Source organism: Felis catus, chromosome E1, assembly GCF_018350175.1.
Source record: "Felis catus isolate Fca126 chromosome E1, F.catus_Fca126_mat1.0, whole genome shotgun sequence".
NCBI classification, from domain to species: domain Eukaryota; kingdom Metazoa; phylum Chordata; class Mammalia; order Carnivora; family Felidae; genus Felis; species Felis catus.
In genome coordinates, this window is record NC_058381.1 from 35,751,280 (window position 1) to 35,764,723 (window position 13,444).

The window sequence follows — 13,444 nt, forward strand, 5'->3', positions numbered from 1 at the left end:
GGAAAGCGTGATCCAATCACTAACTGCTAGTATTTTGTTTTAAGGATGTTGAAATCCTGCAGAACTCTTCAGAGAATTCAGATAAAAGGTGAAAAGTTCACACCACTTCCTTTTCTTCTAACTGCAGGTTCTTGAGAATCGAATAACTGAGTGACTGCTGTCTACTCTTTTTGTACGCACACACACACACACGCATACACGCACACTTGAGATCACCCTTTTCCTCCTTGCTGCTACAAAGAGTCAGCCTCTTCCTTATTTTTCCCCCCCACAGTGACATCTCTAGATGGGTTGCTCCTGGCCCTTCTCTCCCGCTTCCCATAGATGTGGTCTGTGTGCTGGGAAGTCAGACACGGCCAGAAATGCCCTCACTTGTGCTGCACACTTAACCACGGACTCAGGAATTCACTGAGGGTCTGGCTGAGTGGTTTCTCATGCATATACAAATATCATCGCTCTTTTCTGTTTAGGTAAGCCTTCGCGGTAAGGGAAATGTGATGTTACTCGTTTCCTTCTTTCTTTTTAGAATCTGGTTTCTGTAGCCTCTCCATGTCGTGGTTGAAAATGAGCTCTTTGCTCGGCGCCGAAAGAAGCTTTGTCTAAAGCCCCAGGTTTGATTTTCCCAGCTGGGATGGTTGGGGTCTCCTTGGGCTTTCCAAGGAGGGCTTCTAACTCTTGTACAGTCATGTTGGGGATTTCAGTTTGACCACAACTTCCCTCCAAAACCCACATGTCCCTGAGTTAAGCAAGCAGTTCGGCAGCACTGGACTATACAGGTTGCTCCGAAGATCTGTCTGCAGTGTTTAATCCCAACACACGTACTGAAATGGAACAAGAATCCTTATAAAGCTTCTGGAAGGAACTTCCCCTACCGACTGCCAATCTGTTCCTGGGGAAGCGTTTAGAAATTCTGATTCCCTGTTTCACTTTGCTCCTCTCCAGATTCTCATCCTCCCCCCCCCCCACCTCCTCCCCCAACAAAAGGGCCGCATCACAGCCTGGAGGGGGGGGCGGGACGGGGCAGGGCCTGCTCCCTTGATGGCCAGCTTTCTGCCCCCGGCCTCAGCTTCCCAGACTGCCCCGCCCTGCCAGCTCCCCTTTCTGAAGGAAGATGCCTGCCGGCCAGAAGCAGATTGTAGAAAAACACGTATGCTCTGATCTCATTTTTATTAAAAAGACAGATGCATACACACACGCGTGCGTGGAGAGAGCTCAGGAAGGGTTGTGTACCGGTGGCGATCTCCCGAGTGGGGACACGCATAGTTTTTATTTTTCACTTCCCGCTCACCTGCATTTTCGTATTTCCTCCAATGCAGGTACAGCTTCTGTTAACAGTATGTGATCTCTCTTTAAGAGAGGAGGCGAGAAGGCTAGTGCTGGTAATGCTCCAAAGCCCAGCGACGTGAGACAGTGACTCCCAGCTCACTTGTGAGACCAGCTGGTTGTTGAGTTTTGGCCACGTGCGCGACCTCGCTGGCTATCTTTCTCCCTTTTGTAGTCCTTCTGGGGTATTTTGGGACCACTAGGTCTCACGTTAACAGAGGATGAGGGAGAGGAGCCTTGTCTTACTTCCCAAGCTTCTCCTGCGTTGCTTCAAAGGTAGCAACATGAGCGAAGTCACCCCCCGCCCAGATGCCCGGCCGGGACCCTCTGGTCAGCGGCTGGTTTCTCCGTGCAAGCTGCCAAACCTCCACCCCACGCTCTGTCTCTGGCCACGTTGAGAAAGACAGCCACAAAAGCCTCACTTCCTGCATCATCGGCTGCCTTCCTCCTTCCCCTGACCCCCTCTTGCCCTTCTTCTAAGCGCCGTCATCCTTCTTTGGGTTCCCGGGGTTGGGGGGGGGGGTTGCTGGTGTGGTCAGGCCTGAGCTGATCTCCAGCCAGGGGATAGGAGGGAACAGCAGAGACAGTGTCCTCCTTCATCCTTGTCCCCGTGCCCGCTTCCCATATCACTGGTGCTTATAGACTGGCGTGTCGTGGGCACTCTGGAGGAGTCCGCCGGTCTGTGGTGGTGCGCCAGGCCCCTCTTGGCCACTCTCGGTCCCGCGTCCTGTCTGCTCTTTGCTTTCTGCCCCCCGGACCCTCCCCCCAACGCACAGACACCTGACCGCTGGCCCTGTCCACTCGGAGCCCCTGTCCCCGAAGCCCTACAAATGGCAGCAGTTGGGAAACCGAACCAAGTGGCGCTGGAAGATAGCACCTGAGGCTCCTTATCTCCGGCGTGCGCTGTTGTGTTTTGTTTTTTCCATTTGCCGTTGCCCAAGAACCCAAGCCTCCGCCGCTGCTCAGCTGCATGGTGAAATGGCCTGGCCCCGTGCCAGGGTGCTTCGCCAGGTGGTTGGGCTGTGGAGGCTGCTACATGCGATGGGCCGATAATACCCCACAGCGCTGTAAACAGGACACTCCACCCTCCCGCAGGCACCCAGCTGGTGCCCGTCCCCCCCCTCTGCCACCTCCCCCCCCCCCCAAGGCCTGCTGCTTTGTCACGGGCCCGTCGTGATACGGGCGTTGCTTCTCAGCTAGGGGAGCCGATTGTCCTGTTGCCCTCCGCCCCCCCCCCCCCCACCGGCTTCCCAAATCTGAGAGGGGTACTTTCCAGAAATGAAACCAGTTCATCTTCCAACCGCAAGCAACCGTCGCGACCTCTCAGTGCCGCCGCTTTAGCTGTACTCCCACAGTGGCCTCGCAGACCCCAGTCCCCAGATCTTTCCGGTATGTCCGTGAGGGCTCAGCCCCGTTTCGACGACGCTCTCACGCGGGGGACTTCTCAGGGGACGGTCCCACCTGAGCTAGGTCTCCGTGGGCAGCACAGCTTCTCCAAGCGGCTGTGTGTCCCTCTCCATTTATTCAGGGTGGTGCCCATACTGGCTTAGACTGGCATTAATAAAGCAGAGGCTTTGACACCGGAGTAGTGCACGTTCCCAAGGGATAACGAGGCTAGAGCTCGTTCTCTTCCTAGGCTCCTTCCCCTCCCCCCCCCCCCCACCGCCACCTTCTGTCCTGAAGAATCATGGAAGAGGAAGGGATTAAGTGACGTTAACTGGTTCAACCTGATCTGTCTGGTGAAGACTTTAAAGCAATTTTGCCTCTCATCTTCTGCTCTTTAGAGCATCCCTAGGAGGGAACGTAGGCTGGGCTCGGGCTCCTGTTTGCCAGATGGGAGAGCAGGCGCAGTGAGATCGGGTGGCAGTGGCTGCAGTCACATCACGAGGCGGGTAGAGCCTTGGTCCCAACTAACTGGCTCCCTCACGTCAGAGCTGCTTCTGGATCTGCGGGGCCCACGTTGCTCCGGACTGTCGCCCCCTTGAGGGTGACACAATACATGTCACTGTCTGATTCTAGCTTTGGATGGTGTTCCATTTAGTGGCGGGGGGGGGGGGGGGGGGGGCCCGGGGCGGGGGCGGGGGTGGGGAGAACTTGACACCTTGGTTTTGCCCTTTATTGGTTTTGGTGCCCCAGATTAGCAGGTGCTCCCCAAACCATTTAGGGTTTTGAAGTAAGTGGTACATTTTCTTTTTCTATCAAAATCTAATTTTCCACAAAGTGCCCTCCTCCCCTTCTTTCCAAGCTTGAAGGGAACGTGGCATTTTCTTCTCTCCAGAGGTATTGGGACATGCCAAGAGTTTGGGGGTCAGGGAGGGGAAGTGGGGCCTTGCTGAGGTCTCTGAGACAGAAGGGGAGTCTGTCACCTTGTGGCTGGTAGGAGCTGTGCCAGCACGAGGATGTGGTCACTGTCGAAATATGGCTGAGGCCCTGTTGTCTTTGGAGGAAGAGAAACTGAGGCAAGGCCTCCAGTTTGACTTTGATGCAATGAGATCCTTGCAGGTCTGGCAGAGAGGCGGGCATCAGAGGCTGCTGGTTCTGGATCGGGGTGCTTCCGGTCCATTCCTGTCCCTGCCCCACTCCTTGTTTTCTTTTTTCTTTCTTTCTTTCTTTCTTTCTTTCTTTCTTTCTTTCTTTCTTTCTTTCTTTCTTTCTTCTTTCTTTCTTTTCTTTCTTTCTTTCTTTCTTTCTTTCTTTCTTCTTTTCTTTCTTTCTTTCTTCCTTCTTTCTTTTCTTCTTTCTTTTCTTCTTTCTTTCTTTCTTTCTTTCTTTCTTTCTTTCTTTCTTCTTTCTTTCTTTCTTTCTTTCTTTCTTTCTTTCTTTCTTCTTTCTTTCTTTCTTCCTTCTTTCTTTCTTTTCTTCTTTCTTTCTTTCTCTCTTTCTTTCTTTCTTTCTTTCTTCTTTTTTTCTTCTTTCTTTCTTTTCTTTCTTGCTTTCTTCTTTCGTTTCTTTCTTCTTTCTTTTCTTCTTTCTTTCTTTCTTCTTTCTTTCTTTTCTTCTTTCTTTTCTTTTTTCTTTCTTTCTTTCTTTCTTTCTTTCTTTCTTTCTTCTTTCTTCTTTCTTTCTTTCTTCTTTCTTTCTTTCTTCCTTCTTTCCTTTCTTTCTTTCTTTCTTTCTTCTTTCTTTCTTTCTTTCTTTCTTTCTTTCTTTCTTTCTTCTTTCTTTCTTTCTTCCTTCTTTCTTTCTTTTCTTCTTTCTTTCTTTTCTTTCTTTCTTTCTTTCTTTTCTTTCTTTCTTTCTTTCTTTCTTTCTTTCTTCTTTCTTTCTTTCTTCCTTCTTTCTTTCTTTTCTTCTTTCTTTCTTTTCTTTCTTTCTTTCTTTCTTTTCTTTCTTTCTTTCTTTCTTTCTTCTTTCTTTCTTTCTTTCTTTCTTTCTTCTTTCTTTCTTTTCTTCTTTCTTTCTTTCTTTCTTTCTCTCTTTCTTTCTTTTCGGTATTGTTATTTTTATGTACTTGGAGGAGTAAATCAGGACCCATGTTGCCCTCAGAGTCTTTATGAATAACTTTGGTGCCAAAAAGCATGTAGAGTTGACCAAAGTGGGTGGTTGGATTCTCACAGCAAACTCCAGGATTCTGGGTCCCCCCTCGCCCTGGGAGTCCTGGGAGTCCCATCCCTCATAGTTGTCCTTGAGGTTAGACTCCTACCAGAGCTCGTGAGTGGGGTGGGATATGAGGGGTAATGCATACAGATACCAAATGGGTGTGGTTTAAAAAAATTTTTTTTTATGTTTATTTATTTTTGAGAGAGAGGGAGAGACAGAGTGTGAGCAGGGGAGGGGCAGAGAGAGAGGGAGACACAGAATCCGAGGCAGGCTCTGGGCTCTGAGCTGTCAGCACAGAGCCCTACATGGGGCTCGAACTCACGAACCGCGAGATCATGACCTGAGCCGAAGTCAGACGCTCAGCCGACTGAGCCACCCAGGCACCCCCAAATGGATGTGGTTTAAATGGTCCCTAGGAGATCCTAGAATCCCAAGGTCTCAAAGACTTTAAAAAGTAACCCAACCAACCCAGGAAACAGAAAATCAGCCCAGACACCTGGGCAGTGCCTGCCCTCGAAAGGTTTCCTTCCCCCAAAAGGGGCTAAAAGGACAAGTCCTTCCTGCAGGTGCAACCTCTCAGGATGTTCCTGATGCCGAAGGGCCAGGAGCCTGTGTGGGGTGATTGGGGAGGAAAGAGTCTTGGGTTTAGGTGTTAGGACCACCTCGGACCTTGTGGGTGACCGAGTCTAGCCCGAGCCTGGCCCCCTCTGGCCCTTAGTTCCCTTTACAGTCCCCCCAGCCCCTTTCAGGGCTGACAGGGGGAGTAAAGACCTGCATTAAAACACCGTGCAGATGGGGTGAAACTCGAAAGTTCTATATAAATACCAGCAAGTCCTCGTGGTCCCCGTAAAGGAAAAAATCCCAAAGATGCTTTTGCTGCAGCTTTTGCCGAGGGGCTGGGCGAGGCAGTTCCCAGAGATATCTCCCCCTGGCCGCTTCACCCTCCCACCCCCTGCCCCTGCCCAGGAGCCCTAGCCCTCGGTTGCACAGCGACGAAGCAGCTGTCAAGATCACGGCCTTCTGGCCTTTATGCCCACCTCTTGCTCATCTGCTTCCCACCTGCCTCTCTGTTACTCGGTCACGTCATCCTGTAAACTTGCTTTCTCATCCCCGGGGTCTCATGGGCACTTGCGGCGGACCACAGGGCAGCAATGTGATGTCTGACCTGCCTGCCAGCCTGTGTCAAAACCTCCACAAAATATCTGGACTGCCACCGTTTGGTCTTAAATCCAGGATAGGAAAAAGAGTGGTGGACGGGCTTGTGTGGAAGATGAAGCTGGGGCTTGAACCCAGCATGCCTGTGGCTGCCTCACTGGGTATAACAAGGCTCAGGGAGCAGGAGAGGTCGAGCCTTCCTGAGCCGGGGAGAGGAAGAGACTGGCAGGCCTGGGGGCTTTGTTCACGGGGGCGGGTTGAGCATGGATGCACAGACTTTGAATCCGTGGTATAATTAGAGGAGGCGTCCCCTTGTAGTAACCTGTTTTGATTTTACACGAAGACTTAGGTACTGCCCAACCACCAGCCCTATGTCCTAGGCGCTGTGTGGGGTACAAAGATAAGTTAGGGACAGTCCTTGGCTGCAGTTTGTTTATTATCTAGGAGTTAAAATACTCGTAACCCAAGAGAGAGGACGCTAAGTACCAGAAGGGCACAGAGTGCTGGGGAAAATCAGAAAATCCCGAGATACTCCTTCCAGGAAATCCAGAAGGCTTCGTGGAGGTGGAGTGGTTAGGCCGGCCCTGATTCATGGGGCCGATTTCCACCCTGGGCACGTGGGCAAAACCTCAGAGGAGGGAAGACTCCGGACATGGGTGGGAAATGGTGCGTAGTATGGCTCGTCCAGGACGTAGAAACTTTTGGAGAGAAGGGACGTGCGCAGGAAAGGTAAGGGCTTGGGACCAGAACCTGAGAACATGAGGCCTTTGGCTACCACCTTTGAAAACGAACCTTTGAAGAGTTTTGACAGAAATGTTAAGATCATTTAAAAGGATAGCTTGTAGGTCAATAGGTATTATTTGGAGAAGTGTTTATGGTATCAGGTGAAAATGTATTGGAAAACAACATGTAAAAAATGATCCTATTTTTAAATTTTGTGTGTTTTGACATTTTTTTAATTTTTTAATATTTTTTTTTACAGTTTATTTATTTTGAGGGGGGGGGAGGGAGGGGTAGCAAGAGGGAGAGAGAGAATCCCAAGCACGCTCTGCCCTGTCAGCACAGAGCCCGATGCAGGGCTTGGACACGCGAACTGGGAGATTATGACCTGCGCTGAAATCAAGAGCCAGACGCTCAACCAACTAAGCCACCCAGGCGCCCCAAGATTTTTTCACTTTTTAAGTAATCTCTACACCCAACCTGGGGCTTAACCTCACTACTCTGAGATCAAGAGTCACATGTTCCACTGATCTGGGCCAGCCAGGTGCCCCCTATTTTGTATTTGTATTTTATTTATGTATTTAAATTGATTTTATTCATTTATTTTGAGAGAGAAAGAGCACAAGTGGGGGAGGAATAGAGAGGGAGAGAGAGAGAATCCCAAGCAGGCTCCCCACTGTCAGCACAGGACCCAGTGTGGGGGGTCGAACTTACAGACTCTGAGATCATAACCTGAGCTGAAATCAAGAGTCAGGCGCTTTACCGACGGAGCCACCCAGGCGCGCTCCCCGCCCCTCCCCCCCAGCCCATTTTTTATTTTAAAGCACACACACACAGCAATAAGGCTGACATGGTTATATTTATCATGGTATTACCTGTGATTCTCTTTGGATGCTGAGGTTTGAGGTTTTTCTTTTTGTTTGTCTATTTCCCGACTTTCCCACAATTCACTTACTATGTTTGCAACATGTCATTTCTCGTGTGTTTTTTTTTTTATTTTTTTTTAATGTTTATTTATTTTTGAGACAGAGAGAGACAGAGCATGAACGGGGGAGGGTCAGAGAGAGAGGGAGACACAGAATCAGAAACAGGCTCCAGGCTCTGAGCTGTCAGCACAGAGCCCGACGCGGAGCTCGAACTCACGGACCGTGAGATCATGACCTGAGCTGAAGTCAGACGCTTAACCGACTGAGCCACCCAGGCGCCCCATTTCTCGTGTGTTTTAAGTGAGCGCATATGAGAGCTGAGGGAGAGGACTCAGAAATATGCCAGGGATTAAGTAAAAACAGACTGAAAGTTATCCGTGTTGTAACATTTGTGATACGCGAATCGCGAGCAGGGAGACCCCTCAAATGTCCAATAATATGGGAGTGGCTAAGCAAACTACCGTATACCAACCTGGTGGAACATTATGTAGTCATTGAAAGTGATAAATATGTAGATTGTCGATACTTGGAGATGCGTATGTGAAATGGGTAGAGCAAAGCAGAACACAATGTGCGTTTCATGTTGATTACAACTCTGTCAAAATGTGTGTAAATGTGTAAATGGATCTGGATAACATACATGGTGTTAGTTTCTCTTTTTTTTTTTTTCTTTTTTAACCTATACGAGCCACCCAGGCGCCCCTCACTTAGCATAATGTTTCAAAGTTTCATCCTGTCGTAGCATGTATCGCAATTTCGTTTCTTTTTGGGACTAATAATCCATTGCGTGCACACACCACGTTTTCTTTATCCAGTTCATCTGTTGATGGGCATTTGGTGGCTTCCAACTTTTTGGTGGTTGGATAGGACTGCTGTGAACATGAGTGCATATATATCTTCTCAAGACCCTGCTATAGATTCTCTTGTGTATTTACCTAGAAGCGGAATCTCTGGGTTGTATGGTGATTTTATGTTTAACTTTTTAGGAACTGCCAGCTAGTTGGTGTCTTTTTAATATAAAGCTCTTCAAGTTTATTTATACCTACAGTTCCCGGTTCCTTTTGCTCTGCTTAATGCACACATGAATTGTCAAGGGAATACTGCAGATGTGAAAGCGTTTTGCTCTGTTTAAAGGAAAGAACCTTTACAGATCTCGAGATAGTAGAATGTTTTGAATGTATGGAAAACAGGGTCAACCCAGATGATTGAAACTTACACATGATTCCAGAACTCTTAACATCTTATGACGGTTTCAACTTTCACCTTCTCCCCAAACTTAACGGAGGTAAAAATTAAATGAATGGATTTATAATTGCTTTATTATGCTTGTCCCATTTCACCTGAAGTTGGAGACAGTGGAGGGATCCCAAAGACTGATTTTTCTTTTTTCAGTTTTTTTTTTTAATGTTTATTTATTTTTGAGAGAGAGACAGAGTGTGAGTGGGGGAGGGACAGAGAGAGAGAGGGAGACACAGAATCCGAAGCAGGCTCCAAGCTCTGAGCTGTCAGCACAGAGACCGATGTGGGGCTCGAACTCACAAATCACGAGATCATGAACTGAGCCTAAGTTGGACACTCAACCGACTGAGCCACCCAGGTGCCCCGGAGACTGATTTTCCTAAGCTGGATTCCTTAGCTGGATTCCTCCATCCTGGGTGGTTGAAAGGAGTTCTGTTGTTCTGTCACCTAGGTTCGCTGAGCTAACCAGTCTTGAAGGAATTATAAAGAGTCCTTCAGTTAATTGGGTTGATTTTGTTCAGTGCTTAGGAGCTCTGCCGTGGGTGCCAGAGAGAGGCAGGGCAGTGGATAAAAGATTGCTTTTTGGCCACTTAGAGTTCCCTCGTTAATGATGGGAAACAGTCCTGCTCCCCTATGGAGACTTCAGAGTTCACGTTCATAGTCCATGAGGAACAGGAAAAAGATAGAAGACATGTATAAAGTAACCCCTCATCCAAAGTAAAAGGATGTAAATTGTTTCCAGTGATAAAGTCCAGCTGGTTAAGTCAGGAAAGTTCCGGTCAGACTGTATTTGCTTTTTTTTTTTTTTTAAGTTTTTTTTTTTAAACATGTATTCATTTTTGAGAGTGAGAAAGACAGAGTGCGAGTGGGGGAGGGGCAGAGAGAGAGGGAGACACAGAATCCCAAGCAGGCTCCAGGCTCCGAGCTGTCAGCACAGAGCCCGACGCGGGGCTCGAACCCTCGAAGCGTGAGATCATGACCTGAGCTGAAGTCGGATGCTTAACCGACCGAGCCACCCAGGCGTCCCAAGACTGTATTTGCTTTTATGGGCCGCTCCATATTCTTGCAGGAGGGAGGTGGATACAGGTGAAGACGTGGCAGTCACATGAGGCTTCCTAGGAGAGAGAAGCTTGGTTACCACGTCTCCCTCCTCCGTGCTCATGTCAAGGTGTGCGGGCTGTGCTCTCTTCCAGCCAGCGTCCCGTGCTCCGTGGCCCCAGAAAAGTCAGTGTGTAGGCCTCAGCCACCCCAGGTCCGACGTACATTCTCCCTGGACACCATCCTCAGCTCCTACCTTCTGGGCCAGTGGCCACGAGATGCTGATGGGGCTTTCACCTGCTGTACCAATGACAAGGCCACCCAGGTAATGACGCGCTCTCCTACTGGGATAAGGATGGGGGGAGGGGGCTGGCTGAGGAGGCTTTTTGTCTGCTCACCAGCTCTGTCACTGGAATGAGATGTCCTGGGGTTTGGCTGTGAATATGCATCCCGTAGCTGTTCATCCTCTGGTATTTACCAGGTTGGTTTCCTCCGTGAACTTAACGTGAGAACAAGTTTGCATTCCACCTGGCTGGTGGAAGAGAGAAGTCAATCTGGGTTTTCCAGTTTGGCTGTGAGTCTTCGTGTGTGGGTAAGCAAGAGTTGACTTTGGACTCTATTCTGCGTTCTAAAAAAATGAGATTTTACCTTTCTAAACTTAAGCAGGCCAACATTCAGCCGAGTTTGCATTCCCCAGACAACTGGAAGAGGTGTCCAATAAGTGTGGCGAGCTAGGAGAGATCCCCCCTGGAGCAGTAGGAGGGGAAAGCTCTCAAATCGTGAAGACGTGACCCCTCGCCAGCAGCCCGGTGGGATTTCAGTGGGCCCCTTCAGGTCCTTTGGAGCCCAGGTCCCCTCTGTCAGTCATTTGCTTCCTGACAGTCTTTTCAGTAGGAATCCTTAACTTGGAACGAATCTGTGCAGATCACCCAGTCTGCTTGTCAGCTTTTGAATAAGATAGCGTTCACCCGAGCAAGGAATCATCTCCCATGTGAAGTTATACAAAGATATTTCTTTTTTTTTTTTTAAGTTTTGTTTTCTGCATTTATAAAAATGTTTATTGAGTTTTGAGAGAGAGAGAAAGAGAGAGCTCATGCGCATGAGGGGCAGAGAGCGACGGGGACAGAGGGTCCAAAGCGGGCTCTGTGCGCACAGCAGCGCGCCCGAAGCGGGGCTCGAACTCGGGAACGTCAAGATCATGACCTGAGCTGAAGTCGGACGCTTAACCGACTGCGCCACCCAGGCGCCCGTGTACAAAGATACTTCTTAACCTGATTCGGGACTTCACCACGCTTAGCAGTCGTCAGGAGTCAAATCGTTTCCATTTTGATGCAGTTCCTCAGGAAAGAGGAAACGGGGTGGGAAGAACACGGGCTCAGAGGCAGGCCTGCATCCTGGGGGGTCCCGGGCAAGTCAGCTGTCCCTTTGCTAGCTGGGAGTGTGCGCCTCTTCTGCTCGCTCACAGGCGGGGTGACCGCCACGCACGCAAGCGTCTTGTGTCCCCCCCCCGTCCCCCTACCTCCTCTGTTGTGCGCATCACGTCAGTCCCTTTCTTTCGTTTATTTTTTTTTTTTAAATGAGATTCGTTTTCAAATGTTGCCGGCGAACGTTTGAAGGCCCAGTACTGTTCTCGGCCTGTGGGATGAAGAATGAGGAAGTGAGAACAAGATTTGGCCTCTGTGAGTCTGGGTGCCCATTCCATGAAGGCCAGTGAGCAGACAGCCAAGGGATGAGATGAGACCAAACGTTTGGCACGGTTTAGAGGAGAGGAATTCTCGTGGGAATGCCCCACCTTGAACCAACAACAGTTTGCCGCAGCCCGGATCAGCGGGCCTCTTTAGATCCACAAACAGAGTGCGGAGGGAGGACACGCTCCAGCAGCGGACTGGACAGCGGGGGCCCGCTTCTTTGGAGCCCTGGGCACTGCTGTTCCCGGCATTCTTAAAAAAAAAAATTTTTTTTTTTAACGTTTATTTATTTTTGAGACAGAGAGAGACAGAGCATGAACGGGGGAGGGGCAGAGAGAGAGGGAGGCACAGAATCCGAAGCGGGCTCCAGGCTCTGAGCTGTCAGCACAGAGCCCGACGCGGGGCTCGAACTCACGGACCGTGAGATCATGACCTGAGCCGAAGTCGGACGCTTCACCGACTGAGCCACCCAGGCGCCCCGACCCCGGCATTCTTTAGAAAGGCCGAGTAAGATAGCTTTACGCTTTGCCCTCCCGGGCCTGGAGCACCCACTCCCTTTCTCGTCTCAGAGGAGTGTTTAATCCAAATAACGTATCTGGTCGGGTAGGACTTCGAGGGTGCAAACTTGTGAGCGCATCCCCCTCTGACAGGCGCAGGCTTCCGGGTAGCCCACCTCTCCCCGTCTCTGTCCCTTCCGGCCACCAGCCTTCTAGGAAGCCTCCACCCCACTCCTCGGAGAGCGTTCTCTTTGTCAACTCAAGGCCGGGCCGCCCTCAGATGTTCCCTGGCCGGATTTAGAGGCCTGGGCTCTAGGCTGTGTGTTTTCACTCGGGCCCCAGCTGCAGGCCAGATCTTTTATATAACAAGTCTGGGCTTCTTGCCACAGCAAGACAGAGGTCAGCGATGCGCCTCCGTGGGTCTGGCAAGGCCAAGCTGTGCAGCTTTCCTCTTTTCCCGGGATGGGCTCCAGCCCTCGAGGAACTCTTAGCAACCTGTCAATATTGTGGCCACGGGCAAGAGGTGGGAGAATTCTGATCAACGTAGGCATCCGAACCAAAATATGCACTCCGCCGGTCTTTGATTCCTGGGCCTTCTGGGAATTTTCTGCTTCCAGGTTTTGGGCTCCATTGGCATTCCTGCTTGAGGCCCCTGGCCTGGCACAAGCCACCTCCTTCAACACTGGTGTTACACTGGGAAGCTCTGAGGCTCTCCTGACGTCTCCCTAAGTAATTGGTGTTCCTTGTCTGCCGAGCACGGGTGCGTCCCCAGAAAGGACTAGAGATGAGGGAGGGCCTTTACCGGGGAGAGACAAGGGAGCATGGACCAGGGTAGAGGGAGGGTGGGGAGGCGGGATTTACCGAAGTCCTTGCAAGCTTTTGTGTTGTTAAAAAACAGATGGATGCCAGAACCTTTTCCTAATTTCTTTGACCCCACCCCTGCCTTCTGCCCCTACTGCACGTCTACTGTACCTGGCAGGCAGGCCCTCGCTTTTGCCTCCTCGTTTGCCCCCCGCCCCAGAGCCAGCAGCTAGAGTGTGTGTGTGGGTTTGGAGACCACATCAGCCCTGGCGTTCCTGGGACACGCTTTGTAGCGAGGGCGGCAGCCAGAGTTAGGCTGAGCGGCTCCCCGCTCTGAACCTCCTAGAGCGAGCAAGAACCCTGCCTGTTCCAAGCAAGTTTCTGACCTGGGCAGTGAGCACAGAGCACCCGCCACTTAGGTAGCCAGGCACGCTGCATTCTCGAGTCTTCCTCGCGAGGCAGAAGACGGTTACCCAAGCCTTTCAGGCAGGGGAGGAAGAGAGGGGGATATAGGTCT

The 13,444-nt window shown here is 50.3% G+C and overlaps 1 protein-coding gene across 2 annotated transcripts in view; it reads left to right on the forward strand.

Annotated features, from left to right (window-relative positions):
* The window catches only part of FAM117A (family with sequence similarity 117 member A), a 44,958-nt gene that overhangs the window by 15,942 nt on the left and 15,572 nt on the right, over nucleotides 1-13,444 (forward strand). Inside the window, exons 1-2 of one of the 2 annotated variants that reach the window (XM_045045325.1) lie at nucleotides 8,743-8,949; nucleotides 10,097-10,266. In XM_045045325.1, coding sequence (XP_044901260.1) covers nucleotides 8,883-8,949; nucleotides 10,097-10,266 — 237 coding nt within the window. In that variant the 5' untranslated portion in view covers nucleotides 8,743-8,882. Of the gene's footprint in view, nucleotides 1-8,742; nucleotides 8,950-10,096; nucleotides 10,267-13,444 lie in introns of those variants that run through there. The other variant, XM_023244642.1, reaches the window with a different exon arrangement.